General features: G+C 43.3%; 1 protein-coding gene across 1 annotated transcript; it reads right to left on the bottom strand.

Annotated features, from left to right (window-relative positions):
• Window positions 1-2068: 2068 nt before the first annotated feature.
• Window positions 2069-21272, bottom strand: LOC106602418 (uncharacterized). The gene is made up of 6 exons (XM_014195040.3): window positions 20804-21272; window positions 18197-18327; window positions 17828-17995; window positions 4399-4563; window positions 4053-4164; window positions 2069-3814 (listed from the first exon to the last, which is right to left on the bottom strand). The coding sequence occupies exons 1-6, from the start codon at window positions 21084-21086 to the stop codon at window positions 2934-2936; spliced, it is 1740 nt and encodes a 579-aa protein (XP_014050515.1). The 5' UTR covers window positions 21087-21272; the 3' UTR covers window positions 2069-2933.
• Between the last annotated feature and the right edge of the window lie 260 nt (window positions 21273-21532).

The following is a 21532-nucleotide window of genomic DNA, read 5'->3' as shown; positions in this document are numbered from 1 at the left end:
ACTGTCTTGGTGTGTTTGGACCATGATAGTCTGTTGGTGATGTGGACACCAGGAACTTGAAACTCTCAACCTGCTCTACTACAGTCCCGTCGGTGAGAATGGGGGCATACTCGGTTCTCCTTTTCCTGTAGTCCACAATCATTGTAGAAATTGTAAAGGATATGGTCACGTGTCAAATGTTTGCAGACGGGAGAAGTATCATATTGAAGAATCTGCGAATGGAAAATGTTGCAACTGTGGTGGGCATCATACTCCGGACTTCCTTGAGTGTCCTGTTAGGGTAAAGGAGGTCCAGGTGTCAAGGATCAGGGTTGTGCAGCGGATCTCCTATGTGGAGGCGGTGAAGAGAGTCATAGAGGCAAGAGGCAACAGTGTTGGAGATATAGTGGATTCAGTGCAACCAGTTGATAGTGTTTTAAGTCAATCAGGTGATCTGGATACACTCATTGTGAAGATGGTGGATGTTGTGACATTTATAGCCACAGTGATTAATTGGACAGCACAAGTGTCTAAGATGTCCAAAAAGCTGGATATCATATCTGCAGCCTAATACGTTTTTGGGGCTCAAAGACTTGGGGCTCCAAGGACTACTGTCCCGTCCTCACAGGAGGCTTCTGAGCCTGTGTTGGACCTGATTAGAATTAGGTTTTTACAGAAAAGCAGGTTGATTGTGTAGTTAATTTATTTTTAGGTAGTTTGTATGACATTTTATTTCCTTTTTACCAAAACGTTTTCCTTTTTGGGATCCTTATTATCTACCCGCACAGTAGGTGGCGGAATGCACATCTAATTGTTGCGAACGCCATTATACCATAGTAGAAGACGAAGTTTGAATAGAGAAAAGGACTCATTCTCCTGTTTTGTGTCACTGTGTGTACCGCAATGAGCATGGAGAAAATAAAGAAAACCAGAGAATTATCTGAGGAGGTCAGACACAAAATTGTAGCCAAGCATGGACAATCAAGGCTACAAGTCCATCTCCAGAGTTCCTGTTTCCACCGTACGTAACGGTATCAAGAAGTTTAAGGCCCATGCCGCTGTAGCCAACCTCCCTGGAAGTGGCCGCAAGAGAACTTGATAGAAGATTGCAGCGAAGGATTGTTTCAATGGTGGAGAAAGCACCTCGATAAACTGCCACACAGATTCAAGCTGACTTTCAGACCCAAGGTATGACAGTTTCAACTCGCACTGTCCGTCACCAACTCAATGAAAGGGGGTTATATGGTAGGAGACCCAGGAGGACCCCACTGCTGAGAGAGAGACATAAGAAAGCCTGACTGCAATTTGCCCTAACACCTGAACATGCCAAAATCCTTCTGGGAGAATGTGCTGTGGGCAGAATAGAACAAATTAGAGCTTTTTGGTAAAGCACACCATCTCTGTTTACAGAGAACAAAATTAAGCCTTCAAAGAAAAGAACACCTTCCCTATAGTCAAACATGGAGGAGGTTCAGTGATGTTTTGGGGTTGCTTTGCTGTCTCTGGCACTGGGTGCCTTGAACGTGTACATGGCATCATGAAATCAGGAGAATAACAAGGCATTTTAGAGCGCAATGTCAGACACAGTGCCAGAAAGCTGGGTCTCCGTCAAAGGTCTTCCAGCAGGACAATGACCTTAAGCACACTTCAAAAAGCACCCAGGAATGGTTCAAGAGAAAACGCTGGACTGTTCTAAAGTGGCCAGCAATGAGTACAGAACTAAATTTCATTGAAAACTTGTGGAGAGACCTGAAAACAGCAGTTGGGAGACGGGACACAAGAGGAGTGGGCCAAACTGCCAGTACAGAGGTGCAGGAAGCTCATCGATGGCTATAGGATGCGCTTGATTATACCAGTTATTTTGACCAAAGGCTGTGCTACCAAATATTATGTCTAGGGTGTCAATAATTTTGTCAATGCCTTTTCTGTTTATTTTTTCTGATTTAAAGGGATATATTAAGTTATGAATCAAAAACAAAGGTTCTGTAATATTAACAGTGAAATAAAGAACTGTTGAGACCAAATACAATGTTAAATTTCAACTTCATTCTTAGGGAAAATGGTCAGTTATTTGATAAAAGTGCAAGGGCCACGACTGTGTGTGTTGATTAAATAATTAAGTATAATGTTTTGGTTAGACTGATAAGGGAAACTCAGTCCCTGCAATGATACAAAAATAACAAAGTCTGTCAGCACAGAGTCAATTTTGTATTTCATTTCAACAAAATGGTAATTTACTCGCATAACTTTTACATACAGTACTTTTACTGCACAAAACGATACAAGTAGATTATTATTTTATTTTTTTTACTCACTATGGTAGCATTTGACCTTTTCTGTAAATCTGGAACCCTTACTTTGATAAAATGAATTTTAGAATACTTCGGAAAAGGTTTAACATTACAAGGCACCATTCTGATCTCACTATAACACCACCAGTATCAACTTAAAGGGACTAAATTTGTCATTCTTCATTAGTGAAGCATTTTTACTAGACACCATCACACCAACCATCACCATATCATCTACTCTGCCTCATCATACTCATTCTTTCCTCAGTCCAATCAAATTTCAATCAAATGCATTCATAAAGCCCTTTATACATCAGCAGAAACCCAGACTAAAACCCCAAACAGCAAGCAATGCAGATGTAGAAAGCACGGTGGCTAGGAAAAACTCAGTCCTCTTCTGGCTGTGCTGGGTGGAGTTCACCTCATCCAGTTCCCTACTGCATCCAAAAGCAACAGAATTAACTACAAACACACTAACTAGTACTACATGTTACTATACTCTATACATGGAACATGTTTTCTGCTGGTGTATCCTGAGGTATCTCCTCTCTGAGAACCTCTTCCCGCAGTGTGTACAGGCGAACGGCCTCTCTCCCATGTGGACCTTCAGGTGCATCTTCAGCTGATGCTGGTGGGAGAACCTCTTCTCACACTGGGGCAGCTTCAGGATTTCTCCCCTGTGTGGACACTCTGGTGCCTCTTCAGGTTGAACAAGTGTGAAAAACTGGCCCGGCACAGGTGACAATTGAATGGTTTCTCCCCTGTGTGGACCCTCTGGTGCCTCTTCAGGCTGAACGAGTGTGAAAAACTGGCCCAGCACAGGTGGCAGCCGAATGGTTTCTCCCCCGTATGCATCCTCTGGTGGATCTCCACCTGTTTGGGGAAACTGAAGGCTTTCCCACAAAATGAACACGGGAAGCGCTTCTCTTTGGCGATGCCACCTTTACTGATTCCATCTCTACTACTGTCATTTGTCAATGGGCTTGTGTAGCTATTTAATGTTGAGGCACTGGCATTGTCTGAGGTCTGGTTTAACATAAGGAGATTGTGAGGAGGACGAAGGTCAGGGAGTGTCTGTGTTGTCACAGGGTCCATGTTCCAGTTGATAGATCCTATAGAAGGCAGGCTGAAGGCAGCACCTGTTAGGGGGTTAACCTGAGGCGCCATCAGTCTCTCTGAATCACAACTATAGGAGCAGGACGGAGCATCACTAGCTGAGTCTGTGTCTGTTGTTCTCTCCCCCCGTATACAGACACCTCCCCGTCCCCGCAGACCAAATCTACGCCTCGCCCTGGTCTCATCCAGTCTGTTGTCATGGAGACTAAGTTCAGCTGTTGTTTTGTATTCGACCGTCTGTTTCTGGTTGTGGTTAACAGTGTTGTTCCCCAGCCCAGAGTTTAGGATGCTGTTCCATCCATTGACCTCCACTATGTCGCATCTGGTCCTGGCCTGCTCAATGATGTTGTCCCCTGGGCCCTTGGCTGCACTGGTCTGGGTATCCAAGATGGCCGACCAGTCTCCTCTGTTAGCCTCCAGCCAACCACCTGCAGGAAGAGGTTAGAAAATAGACTTTACAAACATGGCAGAGAAAACTCTACATATGGAGTGTTTTTGAGTCAATTACATGGTCAAGTTCATACATTGTGTTTTTGTTGTATGTAAACATAAGTTGTATTGATTTCATTGTATGAATGAAGAAAATTAAGGTAAAATAGTCAGGTGCATCACTATTCTCATTGAAGATGTAGTACTATATGTAGGCTATATGTATTTCTCCGTTACCTTGCTCCCCCATCTTTAGTCCACTCAGCAGATCAATGCTCTCTTGTCCGTCTTCTATTGTCTCCTCTTTGACTAGCAGCAGATCAGGCTTCCCTTCCTCAATGTCTACTGACTGTAAGAGATACAGAGAGAAGATGTTGGATCAAGACATCTGATATTAGCACCCTGCTATGGAGCATCTTCTGATTGGGCAATGAGGGATTGCTATGAGTACAATGCATACATGTGAGTTGATTTGATACTATACTAATGGTTGGATAATTCAATGGCATGGTCCCATACTTAAGACAAAATGAATTAAGACCTGACCTAATACCATTCAGACAGTAGTTCACAGTGGGCTCACCTCAGTGAGAATGTATGTGGCCCTGTGCTGCTCAGCTGGTTCCTCTGTGGGTTCAGGAGGTGGTGTAGTCTGGTTGTCGTCCATGACCATGGTCCCCTCAGGGTTCCCCAGACCCTCCTCACACCCCTCCTCCTTCACGAGCAGCACCTCTGGACCCTCGTCCTCCTAGAAGAGATAGGTGATACAGATTACACAGACATACTCCCTCAGGTATGTACACACAGATAATAAACACACTTTCAAAATGGAGTGTTTACCCATCCCCACTACGTTTGAGTTCTATACTGTAGTTACAGAATGACTTAATTGTTATTAAACTCATCCCGGTGGACATAAATATGATGTGGGTAAATATGAGTCATCATCAGTCAAACCTGACTCAACTATTTTGAAGTGCACAGCAGGTGTTTGTTAGTGTGTGGGTACAGTGCAGTGGAGGCTTCTGAGGGGAGAACAGGTCGTAATAATGTCTCGATTGGAGTAAATAGAATGGTTTCAAAGACATGGTTTTCATACCATTCCATTCACTCTATTCCATCCATTAAACTCCATTCAAGCCATTATTGTGAGCCGTTCTCCCCTCAGCAGCCTTCACTGTTACAGTTCCTTCAGAAAGTATTCATACACCTTGACTTTTGCCACATTTTGTTATTTTACAGAATACATTTAAAATTGATGAAAATTTAGATTTTTGGGGTCACTGGCCTACACACAATACACCATAATGTCAAAGTGGAATTATGTTTTCTTAAATTTTGACAAATTAATAAAAAACAAAAAGCTGAAATTTCTTGAGCCAATAAGTATTCAGCCCCTGACTTTAAGACAGTCACATAGTTTAATGGCTGTGATAGGAGAACAGAGGATGAATCAACAACATTGTAGTTACTCCACAATACTAACCTCTTTGACAGAGTGAAAAGAAGGAAGCCTGTACAGAATAAAATATTCCAAAACGTGCATCCTGTTTTCACAAAGGCACTAAAGTAGTACTGCAAAAAAAGTGACAAAGCAATGAACTTTTTGTCCTGAATACAAAGTGTTATGTTTGGAGCAAATCCAATACAACACATTACTGAGTACCACTCTCCATATTTTCAAACATAGTGGTGGCTGCATCGTGTTATGGGTATGCTTGTAATCATTAAGGACTGGGGAGTTTTTCAGGATAAAAAATCAACGTAATGGAGCTAAGCACAGGCAAAATCCTAGAGGAAAACCTGGTTCAGTTTGCTTTCCACCAGATACTGGGAGGAATTCATCTTTCTGCAGGACAATAACCTAAAACACAAGGCCAAATCTACACTAGAGTTGCTTACTAAGAAGACCGCAAATGTTCCTGAGTGGCCAAGTTACAATTTTGACATAAATCTGCTTGAAAATCTATGGCAAGACCTGAAAATGGTTGTCTAGCAATGATCAACAACCAATTTGACAGGGATTTAATATTTTTGTTTAAAATAAATTGGGCAAATGTTGCACAATCCAGGTGTGGAAAGCTCTTTGAGACTTACTCAAAGATTCACAGTTGTAATTGCTACTAAAGGTGATTCTAACCTGTACAATTAAATCAATTTTAATCCCACTTCATAACAAAACAAAATGGTAAAAGGGGCTGTGAATACTTTCTCTAGGCACTGTATGTAGGCCCTAAGTGTATATTGGTTATAAAGCACTGTATGTAGGCCCTAAGTGTATATTGGTTATAAAGCACTGTTGGGTGTATGTAGAATAGGGTGAGATCAGATGTGATTTCTACTAAATAGAATCCCAATGAAAGTTCATGATGTTTATTAAACAAAGTTTTTATATGAAATCCACACATATATGTCTTAACAAAAAATGTCCATGAACTTGATTAACTGCATTCATTTTCTCATTAAAAGTGTCTTGGGAAAAAAATACGTTAGTTGAATAGAAGTAGTGAAATAGGCATTTGTGAACATAATACAGCCTACACAATACAAACACAATATGTAAAAGATGTTTTATGACTGAATGCAATATTCTACCTAGGAATATTCAACACTGAAATCTGTTACTCTAAATGCATCTGTGGATCTTTTCTGCTGAAACAATGAAAATTGATCTTTGTCTTTAATTCAACGTTTGATCCAAACATCAGAAGATATCGTGTGGAATGGTTTCTATGTTATAGAGTGGAATGTTTTTTTCTGCTGGTGTATCCTGAGGTAGGTCCTCTCAGAACCTCTTCCTGCAGTGTGTACAGGTAGGGCTGTGGCTGTCATGAAAATGTGTCAGCCGTTAACTGTCACGCAAAATTACCACCGGTCTCAAGGTTATTGACCTGTATTAATATAAATACGGTTGGCATCTCCGGGTTTCCACGCATACAAGCCGCTGATGTGCGGCTTTGGAACATCTACAATTCAAATATGGATTACAAATCCATTTAATATACACCATCACAATAGCTGGTGTTAAGAAACATGATATGAAGAAAATGTATTTCAGAAGAACAGGATTTCATATTGAGTCGGCCTACTGTATGTTACCGATCTGGGAGTGCCATGCCAATAGCAGAAAATACACTGCTCAAAAAAATAAAGGGAACACTTAACCTGTTAGGGCTAGGGGGCAGTATTTGCACGGCTGGATAAAAAAATGTACCCGATTTAATCTGGTTACTAATCCTACCCAGTAACTAGAATATGCATATACTTATTATATATGGATAGAAAACACCCTAAAGTTTCTAAAACTGTTTGAATGGTGTCTGTGAGTATAACAGAACTCATTTGGCAGGCAAAACCCTGAGACAGATTCTGACAGGAAGTGGATACCTAATGTGTTGTATTACCTTTAAACCTATGCCATTGAAAAACACAGGGGCTGAGGAAGATTTTGGCACTTCCTATTGCTTCCACTAGATGTCACCAGCCTTTACAAAGTGTTTTGAGTCTTCTGGAGGGAGATCTGACCGAACAAGAGCCATGGAACGATGATGGCCCATTAGACACCTGGCGCGCGAGTTCATGTTGGGTACCCTCGTTCCAATACGTTATAAAAGAGAATGCATTCGTCCACCTTGAATATTATTCATGTTCTGGTTAAAAAAGGCCCTAATGATTTATGCTATACAACGTTTGACATGTTTGAACGAACGTAAATATATTTTTTCCCCTCGTTCATGAAGTGAAGTCCAGCGGGCTTAGATCATGTGCTAACAAGACAGAGATTTTTGGACATAAATTATGAGCTTTTTTGAACAAAACTACATTCGTTATGGACCTGTGATACCTGGAAGTGACATCTGATGAAGAGAATCAAAGGTAATGAATTATTTACATAGTATTTTCGATTTTAGATCTCCCCAACATGGCGGCTAGTCTGTATCGCAACGCGTATTTTTCTGGGCGCAGTGCTCAGATTATTGCAAAGTGTGATTTCCCAGTAAGGTTATTTTTAAATCTGGCAAGTTGATTGCGTTCAAGAGATGTAAATCTATAATTCTTTAAATGACAATATAATATTTTACCAATGTTTTCTAATTTTAATTATTTAATTTGTGGTGCTGACTTGAATGCCGGTTATTGGAGGGAAACGATTTCCTGAACATCAACGCCACAGTAAAACGCTGTTTTTGGATATAAATATGAACTTGATAGAACTAAAAATGCATGCATTGTCTAACACAATGTCCTAGGAGTGTCATCTGTTGGAGATTGTAAAAGGTTAGTGCATAATTTTAGCTGATTTTATGGTTTTGGTGACGCCTGTCTTTGAATTGGCACAACATTACACACAACTCTTGTAAATGTACTGTCCTAACATACTCTAAATTTATGCTTTCGCCGTAAAACCTTTTTGAAATCGTAAAACGTGGTTAGATTAAGGAGATGTTTATCTTTCAAAGGGTGTAAAATAGTTGTATGTTTGAAAAATTTGAATTTTGACATTTATTTGGATTCAAATTTGCCGCTCTTGAAATGCACCTGCTGTTGATGGAGTGCACCACGGGTGGGACGCTTGCGTCCCACCTAGCCCATAGAGGTTAAACAACACAATGTAACTCCAAGTCAATCTCACTTCTGTGAAATCAAACTGTCCACTTAGGAAGCAACACTGATTGACAAATTTCACATGCTGTTGTGCAAATGGAATAGACAACAGGTGGAAATTATAGGCAATTAGCTAGACAGCCCCAATAAAGGAGTGGTTCTGCAGGTGGGGACCACAGACCACTTCTCCGTTCCTATGCTTCCTGGCTGATTTTTTTGGTCACTTTTGAATGCTGGCGGTGCTTTCACTCTAGTGGTAGCATGAGACGGAGTCTACAACCCACACAAGTGGCTCAGGTAGTGCAGCTCATCCAGGATGGCACATCAATGCGAGCTGTGGCAAGGTTTGCTGTGTCTGTCAGTGTAGTGTCCAGAGCATGGAGGCGCTACCAGGAGACAGGCCAGTACATCAGGAGACGTGGAGGAGGCCGTAGGAGGGCAACAACCCAGCAGCAGGACCGCTACCTCCGCCTTTGTGCAAGGAGGAGCAGGAGGAGCACTGCCAGAGCCCTGCAAAATGACCTCCAGCAGGCCACAAATGTGCATGTGTCTGCTCAAACGGTCAGAAACAGACTCCATGAGGGTGGTATGAGGGCCCGACGTCCACAGGTGGGGGTTGTGCTTACAGCCCAACACCGTGCAGGACGTTTGGCATTTGCCAGAGAACACCAAGATTGGCAAATTCGCCACTGGCGCCCTGTGCTCTTCACAGATGAAAGCAGGTTCACACTGAGCACGTGACAGACGTGACAGAGTCTGGAGACGCCGTGGAGAACGTTCTGCTGCCTGCAACATCCTCCAGCATGACCGGTTTGGCGGTGGGTCAGTCATGGTGTGGGGTGGCATTTCTTTGGGGGGCCGCACAGCCCTCCATGTGCTCGCCAGAGGTAGCCTGACTGCCATTAGGTACCGAGATAAGATCCTCAGACCCCTTGTGAGACCATATGCTGGTGCGGTTGGCCCTGGGTTCCTCCTAATGCAAGACAATGCTAGACCTCATGTGGCTGGAGTGTGTCAGCAGTTCCTGCAAGAGGAAGGCATTGATGCTATGGACTGGCCCGCCCGTTCCCCAGACCTGAATCCAATTGAGCACATCTGGGACATCATGTCTCGCTCCATCCACCAACGCCACGTTGCACCACAGACTGTCCAGGAGCATGCCCAGGCATTGTAGGGAGGTCATACAGGCACGTGGAGGCCACACACACTACTGAGCCTCATTTTGACTTGTTTTAAGGACATTACATCAAAGTTGGATCAGCCTGTAGTGTGGTTTTCCACTTTAATTTTGAGTGTGACTCCAAATCCAGACCTCCATGGGTTGATAAATTGGATTCCCATTGATTATTTTTGGGTGATTTTGTTGTCAGCACATTCAACTATGTAAAGAAAAAAGTATTTAATAAGATTATTTCTTTCATTCAGATCTAGGTTGTGTTGTTTAAGTGTTCCCTTTATTTTTTTGAGCAGTATATATGCTTAATTCCTGTGCAATTATTTTATATGACTTTATAGTTACAAGAATATAAGTGTACATTGATTAATAAAACAGAAAGGATATTTTTCTCTAACGATTGCCGAGCGAGTGCGCAATGGACCGGCTATTCTGTGTCGAGTGTAAAAAGTGATCATTTGTAACATGTCCTATAAGCTTAATTTCGAGTTATTTGGCAACTTTAGTTGTGAGACAAACCTTAGAATGTCTTAGAAATCAAAACATATGGGCTGCATGATGTAACTATTGATGATTTGAAAAAGTTGCAAAAATGGCATGCGCTCTGTTTCTTGCCTAGACTGCACGCACTGCTCATTAGTCTCTCATTCACAAGTGATAATATTGTCTCCCATCAAACTACTCTCAATTTATAAAGGTCTTTATACTAAATAATATATGTGTGAAATTAGTTTAGAATGGGCCATTATCAGCTGCATGGGCATGCCATCCGTACGCACTCGACAGTGTCGATGAAATACGAACGCTATAATAGGTGTGTTGGAAAAATGACCAGCTCCTGACACGCATCATTAATTCATTATGAATAAGATTTATTTGATTTCATTCTTCATTAATGTAACCACAATGTTCAGTTGAAATGACTCGCACCAACAGTAGGGACATTATCTATCTATCTACACACACACACACACACACAGGCTTGCGAAAGTATTCACCCCCTTGGGATTTTTCCTATTTTGTTACCTTACAACCTGGAATTAAATTTGGGGGTTTGTATAATTTGATTTACACAACATGCCTACCACTTTGAAGATGCAACATTTTTTTGTCAAATAAACAAGAAATAACACAAAAAAAACTGAAAACTTGAGCGTGCATAACTATTCACCCCCCCAAAAGTCAATACTTTGTCGAGCACCCTTTTGCAGCGATTACATCTGCAAGTCTCTTGGGGTATGTCTCTATAAGCTTGGCACATCTAGCCACTGGGATTTTTGCCCATTCTTCAAGGCAAAACTGCTCCAGCTCCTTCAAGTTGGATGGGTTCCGCTGGTGTACAGCAATCTTTAAGTCATACCACAGATTCTCAATTGGATTGAGGTCTGGACTTTGACTAGGCCATTCCAAGACCTTTAAATGTTTCCCCTTCAACCACTCGAGCGTTGCTTTAGCAGTATGCTTATGGTCATTGTCCTGCTGGAAGGTGAGCCTCCGTCCCAGTCTCAAATCTCTGGAAGACTGAAACAGGTTTCCCTCCGGAGACAATCTCCCTTACCTCACCTCGCTCATCAACTTATCCTTGACCGCTGGCTACGTCCCTTCCGTCTTCAAGAGAGTGAGAGTTGCACCCCTTCTCAAAAAACCTACACTCGATCCCTCCGATGTCAACAACTACAGACCAGTATCCCTTATTTCTTTTCTCTCCAAAACTCTTGAGCGTGCCGTCCTTGGCCAGCTCTCTTGCTATCTCTCAGAATGACCTTCTTGATCCAAATCAGTCAGGTTTCAAGACTGGTCATTCAACTGAGACTGCTCTTCTCTGTGTCACGGAGGCTCTCCGCACTGCTAAAGCTAACTCTCTCCTCTGCTCTCATCCTTCTAGACCTATCTGCTGCCTTTGATACTGTGAACCATCAGATCCTCCTCTCCACCCTCTCCGAGTTGGGCATTGCCGGCGCGGCTCACTTGGATTGCGTCCTACCTGACAGGTCGCTCCTACCAGGTGGCGTGGCGAGAATCTGTCTCCGCACCACGTGCTCTCACCACTGGTGTCCCCCAGGGCTCAGTTCTAGGCGCTCTCCTATTCTCGCTATACACCAAGTCACTTGGCTCTGTCATATCCTCACATGGTCTCTCATATCATTGCTACGCAGACGACACACAATTAATCTTCTCCTTTCCCCCTTCTGATAACCAGGTGGCGAATTGCATCTCTGCATGTCTGGCAGACATATCAGTGTGGATGACGGATCACCATCTCAAGCTGAACCTCGGCAAGACGGAGCTGCTCTTCCTCCCGGGGAAGGGCTGCCCGTTCCATGATCTCGCCATCACGGTTGACAACTCCATTGTGTCCTCCTCCCAGAGTGCTAAGAGCCTTGGCGTGACCCTGGACAACACCCTGTCGTTCTCCGCTAACATCAAGGCGGTGACCCGATCCTGTAGGTTCATGCTCTACAACATTCGCAGAGTACGACCCTGCCTCACACAGGAAGCGGCGCAGGTCCTAATCCAGGCACTTGTCATCTCCCGTCTGGATTACTGCAACTCGCTGTTGGCGGGGCTCCCTGCCTGTGCCATTAAACCCCTACAACTCATCCAGAACGCCGCAGCCCGTCTGGTGTTCAACCTTCCCAAGTTCTCTCACGTCACCCCGCTCCTCCGCACACTCCGCTGGCTTCCAGTTGAAGCTCGCATCTGCTACAAGACCATGGTGCTTGCCTACGGAGCTGTGAGGGGAACGGCACCTCCGTACCTTCAGGCTCTGATCAGTCCCTACACCCAAAGAAGGGCACTGCGTTCATCCACCTCTGGCCTGCTCGCCTCCCTACCTCTGCGGAAGCACAGTTTGCGCTCAGCCCAGTCAAAACTCTTCGCTGCTCTGGCACCCCAATGGTGGAACAAGCTCCCTCACGACGCCAAGACAGCGGAGTCAATCACCACCTTCCGGAGACACCTGAAACCCCACCTCTTTAAGGAATACCTGGGCTAGGATTAAGTAATCCTTCTAACCCTCCCCCCACCCTCCCCCCCAAAAAAGATATAGATGTACTATTGTAAAGTGGTTGTTCCACTGGATATCATATGGTGAATGCACCAATTTGTAAGTCGCTCTGGATAAGAGCGTCTGCTAAACGACGTAAATGTAAGAATTTTCCTGTATTTAGCGCCATCCATCATTCCTTCAATTCTGACCAGTTTCCCAGTCCCTGCCAATGAAAAACATCCCCACAGCATGATGCTGCCACCACCATACTTCACTGTGGGGATGGTGTTCTCGGGGTGATGAGAGGTGTTGGGTTTGCGCCAGACATAGTGTTTTCCTTGATTGCCAAAAGCTCAATTTTAGTCTCATCTGACCAGAGTACCTTCTTCCATTTGTTTGGGGAGTCTCCCACATGCTTTTTGGCAAACACCAAACGTGTTTGCCTATTTAAGTAATGGCTTTTTTCAATAAAGCCCAGCTCTGTGGAGTTTCCGGGTTGAAGTGGTCCTATGGACAGATATTCCAATCACCGCTGTGGAGCTTTGCAGCTCCTTCAGGGTTATGTTTGGTCTCTTTGTTGCCTCTCTGATTAATGCCCTCCTTGCCTGGTCCGGGAGTTTTAGTGGGTGGCCCTCTTGGCAGGTTTGTTGTGGTGCCATATTCTTTCAATTTTTAAAAATAATGGATTTAATGGTGCTCCTTGGGATGTTCAAAGTTTGGGACCTTTTTTTATAACCCAACCATGATCTGTACTTCTCCACAACTTTGTCCCTGACCTGTTTGGAGGGCTTCTTGGTCTTCATGGTGCCGCTTGCTTGGTGGTGCCCCTTGCTTAGTGGTGTTGCAGACTCTGGGGCCATTCAGAACAGGTGTATATATACTGAGATCATGTGACACTTAAATAAAGTCCACCTGTGTGCAATCTAACTAATTATGTGACTTCTGAAGGTAATTGTTTGCACCAGATCTTATTTAGGGGCTTCGTAGCAAAGGGGGTGAATACATATGCACGCACCGCTTTTCCGTATATATATATATATTTTTTTACCAAATAGGAAAAACGCCAAGGGGGATGAATACTTTTGCAAGGCACTGTGTGTGTGTTATATATACACACACACACACACACACACACACACACGTACGTGTATGTATGTATATATATATCTATCTATCTATCTATCTATCTATCTATCTATCTATCTATCTATCTATCTATCACACACACCAAAGTTTGGGGTCACTTAGAAATGTCATTCTTTCAAAAACAAAAGCAAATTTTAATTGTCCATTGAAATGCAGTGTAGACATTCTTAATGTTGTAAATGACTATTGTAGCTGGAAACGGCAGATTTTTTCATGGAATATCTACATAGGCGTACAGAGGCCCATTATCAGCAACCATCACTCCTGTGTTCCAATGGCACGTTGTGTTAGCTAATCCAAGTTTAGAAATCTGAGCATCTGAGCTCCTAGAGTGTGCGGCTCTCCCTTATTTTCAAGCTAATCCAAGTTTATCATTTTAAAAGGCTAATTGATTATTAGAAAACCGTTTTGCAGTTATGTTAGCACAGCTGAAAACTATTGTACTGATTAAAGATGCAATAAAACTGGCCTTCTTTAGACTAGTTGAGTATTTGGAGCATCAGCATTTGTGGGTTTGATTACAGGCTCAAAATGGCCAGAAACAAATCATTTTTTTCTGAAACTCGTCAGTCTATTCTTGCCAAGAGGAGTGGGGACCCCGGTGCACAACTGAGCAAGAGGACAAGTAAATTAGTGTGTCTAGTTCGAGAAACAGATGCCTCACAAGTCCTCAACTGGCAGCTTCATTAAATAGTACCCGCAAAACACCAGTCTCAATGTCAACAGTGAAGAGGCGACTGCGACTCTGGGATGCTGGCCTTTTAGGCAGAGTTCCTCTGTCCAGTGTCGGTGTTCTTTTGCCCACTTAATCTTTTATTTTTCTTGGCCAGTCAGATATGGCTTTTTCTTTGCAACTCTGCCTAGAAGGCCAGCATCCCGGAGTCTCCTCTTCACGGTTGACGTGGAGACTGGTGTTTTGCAGGTACTATTTAATGAAGCTGCCAGTTGAGGACTTGTAAGGCATCTGTTTCTCAAACTAGACACTCTAATGTACTTGTCCTCTTGCTCAGTTGTGCACCGGGGCCTCCCACTCCTCTTTCTATTCTGGTTAGAGCCAGTTTGTGCTGTTCTGTGAAGGGAGTAGTACACAGCGTTGTATGAGATCTTCAGTTTCTTGGCAATTTCTCGCATGGGATAGCCTTCATTTCTCAGAACAAGAATAGACTGAGCCTGTAATCGAACCCACAAATGCTGATGCTCCAGCTACTCAACTAGTCTAAAGAAGGCCAGTTTTACTGCTTCTTTAAATCAGTACAACAGTTTTCAGCTGTGCTAACATAATTGCAAAAGGGTTTTCTAATGATCAATTAGCCTTTTAAAATGATAAACGTGGATTAGCTAACACAATGTGCAATTGGAACACAGGAGTGATGGTTGCTGATAATGGGCCTCTGTACGCCTATGTAGATATTCCATTAAAAAAAACATGTAAAAAACAGGCCGTTTCCAGCTACAATAGTCATTTACAACATTAACAATGTCTACACTGTATTTCTGATCAATTTGATGTTATTTTAATGGACAAAAAAAAGTGCTTTTCTTTCAAAAACAAGGATATTTCTAAGTGACCCCAAACTTTGGAACGGTAGTGTGCGTTTGTTATATATATATATATAAAAAATGTGGATTTGGGCTAATTCACCATCTGAGGAAGTGGAAACTCAAAATGCATTAGCTAGAAAATTAAATATAATATGCTGATAGTGTAATTGATTAATCTAACAGTTCAAGTAGTTAGTTAACAGTTAATGTAATGTCCTGAAAACTTTTCAGCATACCCAATGATGTCTATAGGCCTATGCAATTACTCCACCCCGTATAAGATATATCTCAAAGCTATAGCCTATGAGACACTTCATTTAAAAATGGTGCTCCAGCGGTCCAAATTGAGAAATAAATATAAAACCTACAGAAAGCTCAGACCCTCCTGCCTCCGAGTGGGGCAGCGGTCTAAGGCACTGCATCGCAGATTCTGGTTCGATCCAGACTGTCGCAGCCGGCCGCGACTGGGAGACCCATGAAGCGGCGCACAATTGGCCCAGCGTCGTCCAGGTTAGGGGAGGGTTTGGCCAGTTGGGATGTCCTTGTCCCATCTCGCTCTAGCGACTCGTGACGAGCCAGGCGCCTGCAAGCCAACTTCAGTTGCCAGCTGTACGGTGTTTCCTCCGACACATTGGTGCGGCTGGCTTCCGGGTTAAGCGAACAGTGTGTCAAGAAGCAGTGTGGCTTGGCAGGTTGTGTTTTGGAGGACGCATGGCTCTCGACCTTCGCCTCGTCCGAGTCCGTACGGGAGTTGCAGCGATGGGACAAAACTACCAATTAGGTATCACAAAATTGGGCAGAAAAAGGGGTAAAAAGCACGAAGACATCTGAGACCCTCTTCTCTCCAACAGTCACAACAATAGGCCTATTTGCGTGATTTTCCCACAACTGCAATTTGAAATGTTGCAATCACAATGCATTTCTCTCCCTCTCCTCTCACCCACTTGGAGCGCAGAGAGAGAGAGAGAGAGAGAGAGAGAGAGAGCGTGGTTTGGAGGATGGATGAGACGTTTCAGATAATAACAGCAAGTCTATGTCAATAGAAAAATGTGGAACTTGAAACTGAATGACTGTAATCAAATTCCACGTGACTATTGAGTCATGGTAACTGGGCTACTCAAACAGCGCTCTGTAAACGGATGGTGCTGATGGGCGTTAGTAGCCTACCAAACTTGCTAACGGCCATCAAGATGCTAATGGTACTCAACGCTCTATTGTCCCTCAAATCACTCTGCGCAGAGATAGAGAGCGTGGTTTGGAGGATGGATGAGACGTTTCAGATAATAGCAGCAAGTCTATTTCAATATAAAAATGTGGAACTTGAAAGTCACGGTCAATACACCTGTATTTTCAGAATGCAAAACACGTATTCCTGCTATTGTGACCCCTGCAGATTATTCAAATTCAATCATGAAGTGTTTGATGCGATTTGAAAAGCATTAGCATTGATGTCAGAGTGATTTGAGGGACAATAGAGCGTTGAGTACCATGCGATTAGCGTCTTGATGGCCGTTAGCAAGTTTGGTAGGCTCCTAACGCCCATCAGCACCACTCATTTACAGAGTGCAGTTTGAGTAGCTCAGTTACCATGACTCAACGGTCACGTGGAATTTGACTACAGTGATGACTTGTGACCACCGGTGTGGCGGTATTACGGTCACTGTAACAGCCCTACACACAGGGGAAAGGCCTCTCTCCTGTGTGGACCTTCAGGTGCATCTTCAGCTGGTGCTGGTGGGAGAACCTCTTTTCACACTGTGGGCAGCTATAGGATTTCTCCCCTGTGTGGACCCTCTGATGCCTCTTCAGGTTGCAAGCCTGGGCAAAGCGCATGTGACACTGGGTACAGCTGTAGGGTTTCTCCCCTGTGTGGACCCTCTGGTGGATCTCCACCTTCTGGGGGCGGCTGAAGCCTTTGTTACAGAACATGCAGAGGAACCGTTTCTCTTTACAATTACCTGACGTTGCGCCCCCTCCCTGAGTCTGGGCTCTAGCCCTGTCGTTTGAGTTCAATACCTGATCGAAAAGGACGCGGCCCTGTGAATCGGAAGGAACCATCGACGTGGACACTGGGTTGCGATCCCTGAGCGGGTGTAAAGGGGAGTGGGTTGCGACATTTGGATTTGTCTGTAAGCTTTCCCTGTAGTCTAAGAAGTCACTGGTGTTGCCCTGCGAGTGTTCTTCTCCTAAGTGAGTCTCGTCTGCATTCCATGTAAGAGGAGTGTCGCTTTCCACTTTCCCTTTCTTATCAAGGCACCCTTCAGAGTATACACTACTACTGTACTGGTTCCAGTCCCCTCTCAATGGATTAGTCTGTGTATCTAAGCCGATAGGCATGTCACCAGGTATCATCTCTGCAGCGTATGAACAGGACGGATCATTGCCAGTCTGTAACGTGTCACCTGAGTCCTGATGGGACAGAACTGTCCTTGGGCTCGTGTTACCATAAAGTAAATACTCTGAGTGGGGAGCAGGAGGACAGCCCAGTCGGTCCAGCCCCGTTAAAGTCTCTGTATCTGTCTCTGACTTGAGGACGGCGTTCAGCGTTCCACTGACCTCCGTGATGTTTCGTCGGGTAATGGGTGGCGATGGGGCGGGGGTGGGGTCCTCTGTGGCTACAGGTGGCGCTCCAGCCATTCCAGTATGGATGCATCTGCTGTGCCGTGGGTCCTCCTCCTTTTGAGACCTCTCCAGCTTGACCTCAGGACTTGCAGCCTCTGCATCCTGACACAAGAAGAGGGGAAATTGTTATCCAAATTCTACTCATGTACTGGTAATAATGTCGTTGGGAAGTCTCAGAAGCTCCCCTATGGCAGATAAATTAGGATGTACTTGTAAGCTTGTGAATAGCTGTGGGGAGCCTTTCTGAAATAAACTGGCCACATTTGATGTACTGTAATTTTGATGTAACAATATTCCACTAACCCCTATCATGATAACGTGCTGGGTTGAGGTTCCACTCCCCTCATCAACAGTGATTGGTTGGTCATCTCTCCATGTATTGTGTCCCGCTGGCTTCACAAAGCTCCTGTAGCCTCCAGTAAGATGTCCTTCAACTGAGACAGTGATTGGGGGAAAAGAGGTGGTTAGGTTAGCTACTGTCAATGCTCAACGCCATGTTGTACACTATTGACAGTTTTGACACTGTCTAGAATTGGTAAGGATGTAAGGTAACACTTCAAATAACTTCTTGATACACTATTTATAGATCAGTAGATTATGTTCCATGCATCACATTGTTTTCAATTAGTAAATCATAGGAAATGCAGTAAATCAAGAATCTGGTTAGAATATGATACTGTCTTTGTGCAAGATAGCTAAATAAATCAGGGGAATTATTGCATACAATCCAAAAACTGACCAAGACGCAATTCTGGTTAACCAAATGTGGTTAACACATTTAAAGTTACATGCGCAGAGGGGAAAGGAAGACCTTCTGCAAAATGTACCTCTTGCCAGATTTTTTTTGAAGTTAACATTTTACAATCATAAATATTTCACAAATACAATTCAAGTTTCACATCAATACATTTTAGTTCATAATTATATAACGTGATTTACAGATTTTATAGTGTCCGTGGTCGTTTTTGGAGTCCATCTTATTTCTTTTTAGTTCCGTTTTGATTATTAGAATTCTTTTCATTGAACAAAATGTTATTTCATAGTCATAATGCATCTTGTCTTCCAAATGTTACTGTTCACAACGTATGTTATTGTCCACAATAATTCTTTAGTAGAGTTATCCACTTGAGTATCGAAGACACCATGAAAGACGTACTGTATGTATAAATCCCAAGTCAAAAGTTTGGACACACCTACTCATTCAAGGGTTTTTCTTTATTTTTACTATTTTCTACATTGTATAATAATAGTGAAGACATCAAAACTATGAAATAACACATGGGACAATGTAGGAACCAAAAAGTGTTAAACAAAACAAAATATTTTTGATTCTTCAAAGTAGCCACCCTTTGCCTTGATGACAGCTTTGCACACTCTTGGCATTCTCTCAACCAGCTTCATGAGGAATGCTTTTCCAACAGTCTTGAAGGAGTTCCCACATATGCTGAGCATTTGTTGGCTGCTTTTCCTTCACTCCGTGGTCCAACTCATTCCAAACCAACTCAGTTGGGTTGAGGTTGGATGATTGTAGAGGCCAGGTCATCTGATGCAGCACTCCGTCACTGTCCTTCTTGGTCAAATAGCCCTTGCACAGTCTGTAGGTGTGTGTTGGGTCATTGTCCTGTTGAAAAACAAATGACAGTCCCACTAAGCACAAACCAGATGGGATGGCGTATCGCTGCAGAATGCTGTGGTAGCCATGCTGTTTAAGTGTGCCTTGAATTCTAAATAAGTCACTGACAGGGTCACCAGCAAAGCACCCGCACACCATCACACCACCTCCATGCTTCATGGTGGGAACCACACATGCGGAGATCATCCGTTCACCTACTCTGCATCTCACAAAGACATGGCGGTTGGAACCAATCATCTCAAATTTGGACATCAGACCAAAGGACAGATTTTCACGGGTCTAATGTCCATTGCTTGTGTTTATTGGCCCAATAAAGTCTCTTCTTATTATTGGTGTCCTTTAGTAGTGGTTTCTTTGCAGCAATTCAACCATGAAGGCCTGATTCACACAGTCTCCTCTGAACAGTTGATGTTGAGATGTGTCTGTTACTTGAACTCTGTGAAGCATTTATTTGGGCTGCAATCTGAGGTGCAGTTAACTCTAATGAACGTATCCTCTGCAGCAGAGGTAACTGGGTCTTCCCTTCCTGTGGCGGTCCTCATGAGAGGCAGTTTCATCATAGCACTTGATGGATTTTGCGACTGCACTTGAAGAAATATTCAACGTTCTTGAAAGTTCTTACTTATTTGAGCTGTTCTTGCCATAATATGGACTTGGTCTTTTACCAAATTGGGCTATCTTCTGTATAACACCCCTACCTTGTCACAACACAACTGATTGGCTCAAACGTATTAAGGAAAGAAATTCCACAAATTAACTTTTAACAAGGCACATCTGTTAATTGAAATGTATTCCAGGTGACTACCTCATGAGGCTGGTTGAGAGAATGCCAAGAGTGTAGAAAGCTGTCATCAAGGCAAAGGGTGGCTACTTTGAAGAATATCAAATATATTTTGATTTGTTTAACAGTGTGATTTCATAGTTTTGATGTGTTCACTATTATTCTACAATGTATAAAATAGTTCAAATAAATACAAACCCTTGAATGAGTAGGTGTCCAAACTTTTGACAGGTACTGTACATTTTGTGACAACTGTGCAAGGAGTATATATATTTTTAAACATCCTTATTTCTGCAAGGGTGTTCAGGTTGCGGTATGCGACATCACCACCATATTTAATCAGATATCACTTCATAAATAGTTTTGTTCAAGTTTCAAAATGTGTATTTAAATGTATGAAATTGACTGAGATACCAGATCCATTGGTTCCGTAATCGTATTAAAATCCCCACATATAATTACGGAATTTCTCACACATAAATAGCCCCTTACGTACCTCTTGCGGTTCCTCTGTATCTGTCGAGGATCTTGACACTTCTGGGACGACTGGCGAGAATGCGCTCTCGCATTGTCTTGTCAGCGCGGTCCCGTGGCACCTTCAGTTCCAGTAGCTGTAGTTTCCTCTGCAATGCCCTGTTTTCTTTCTGGCTTTGAGTTATTTCCAAACGAAATACTGCATAGTCGTCGTCTACGAGCTTACAGATCTCTGCAACCGCTGCATTCGCTAGCACCTCCATGATGGAGGCTATTTGAGTGTGAAAAACCATACAGTTAGCCATTGTTAGAAGCTAGCTACCTAGCGTTACCTAGATAACATCAACCTAACCTGTCTCCAACGCGAATAAAAGAGTACCCGGGGTAAGTATGTGATGCTATGCAGGGTTTTAATAAACGTCTAAATAACAACAATAAAAACGCTAACGTAAAAATTGTTATTGGTTACTGTTCACTTCCGTTTAAATTGTCTTCTTCATGTGGTTTTCCGGCCGACTAGACGCTTTGTTGCGTTTTGCTGCCTTTCACAGGTCAGAGATTGAATTGCACGTTTGTTCACGGAACAAGGGCACCACCATCTAACCCTACATATATCCATCCCACTACAGGCCTCGGCCTGGGAGGCTGGAACCCCTTCTCTCAAAACCCTGTGTAGTTCTTCTGCACTAAAATCTGACAGCCATAAACTTTTCTGCTGCTGCTACTACCAAACCTATCTTCTGGGATTTCT

This window comes from Salmo salar, chromosome 04 (assembly GCF_965601325.2).
Source record: "Salmo salar chromosome 04, fSalSal1, whole genome shotgun sequence".
Taxonomy (NCBI): Eukaryota; Metazoa; Chordata; class Actinopteri; order Salmoniformes; family Salmonidae; genus Salmo; species Salmo salar.
This window is presented reverse-complemented; position numbering and strand designations above follow the sequence as displayed.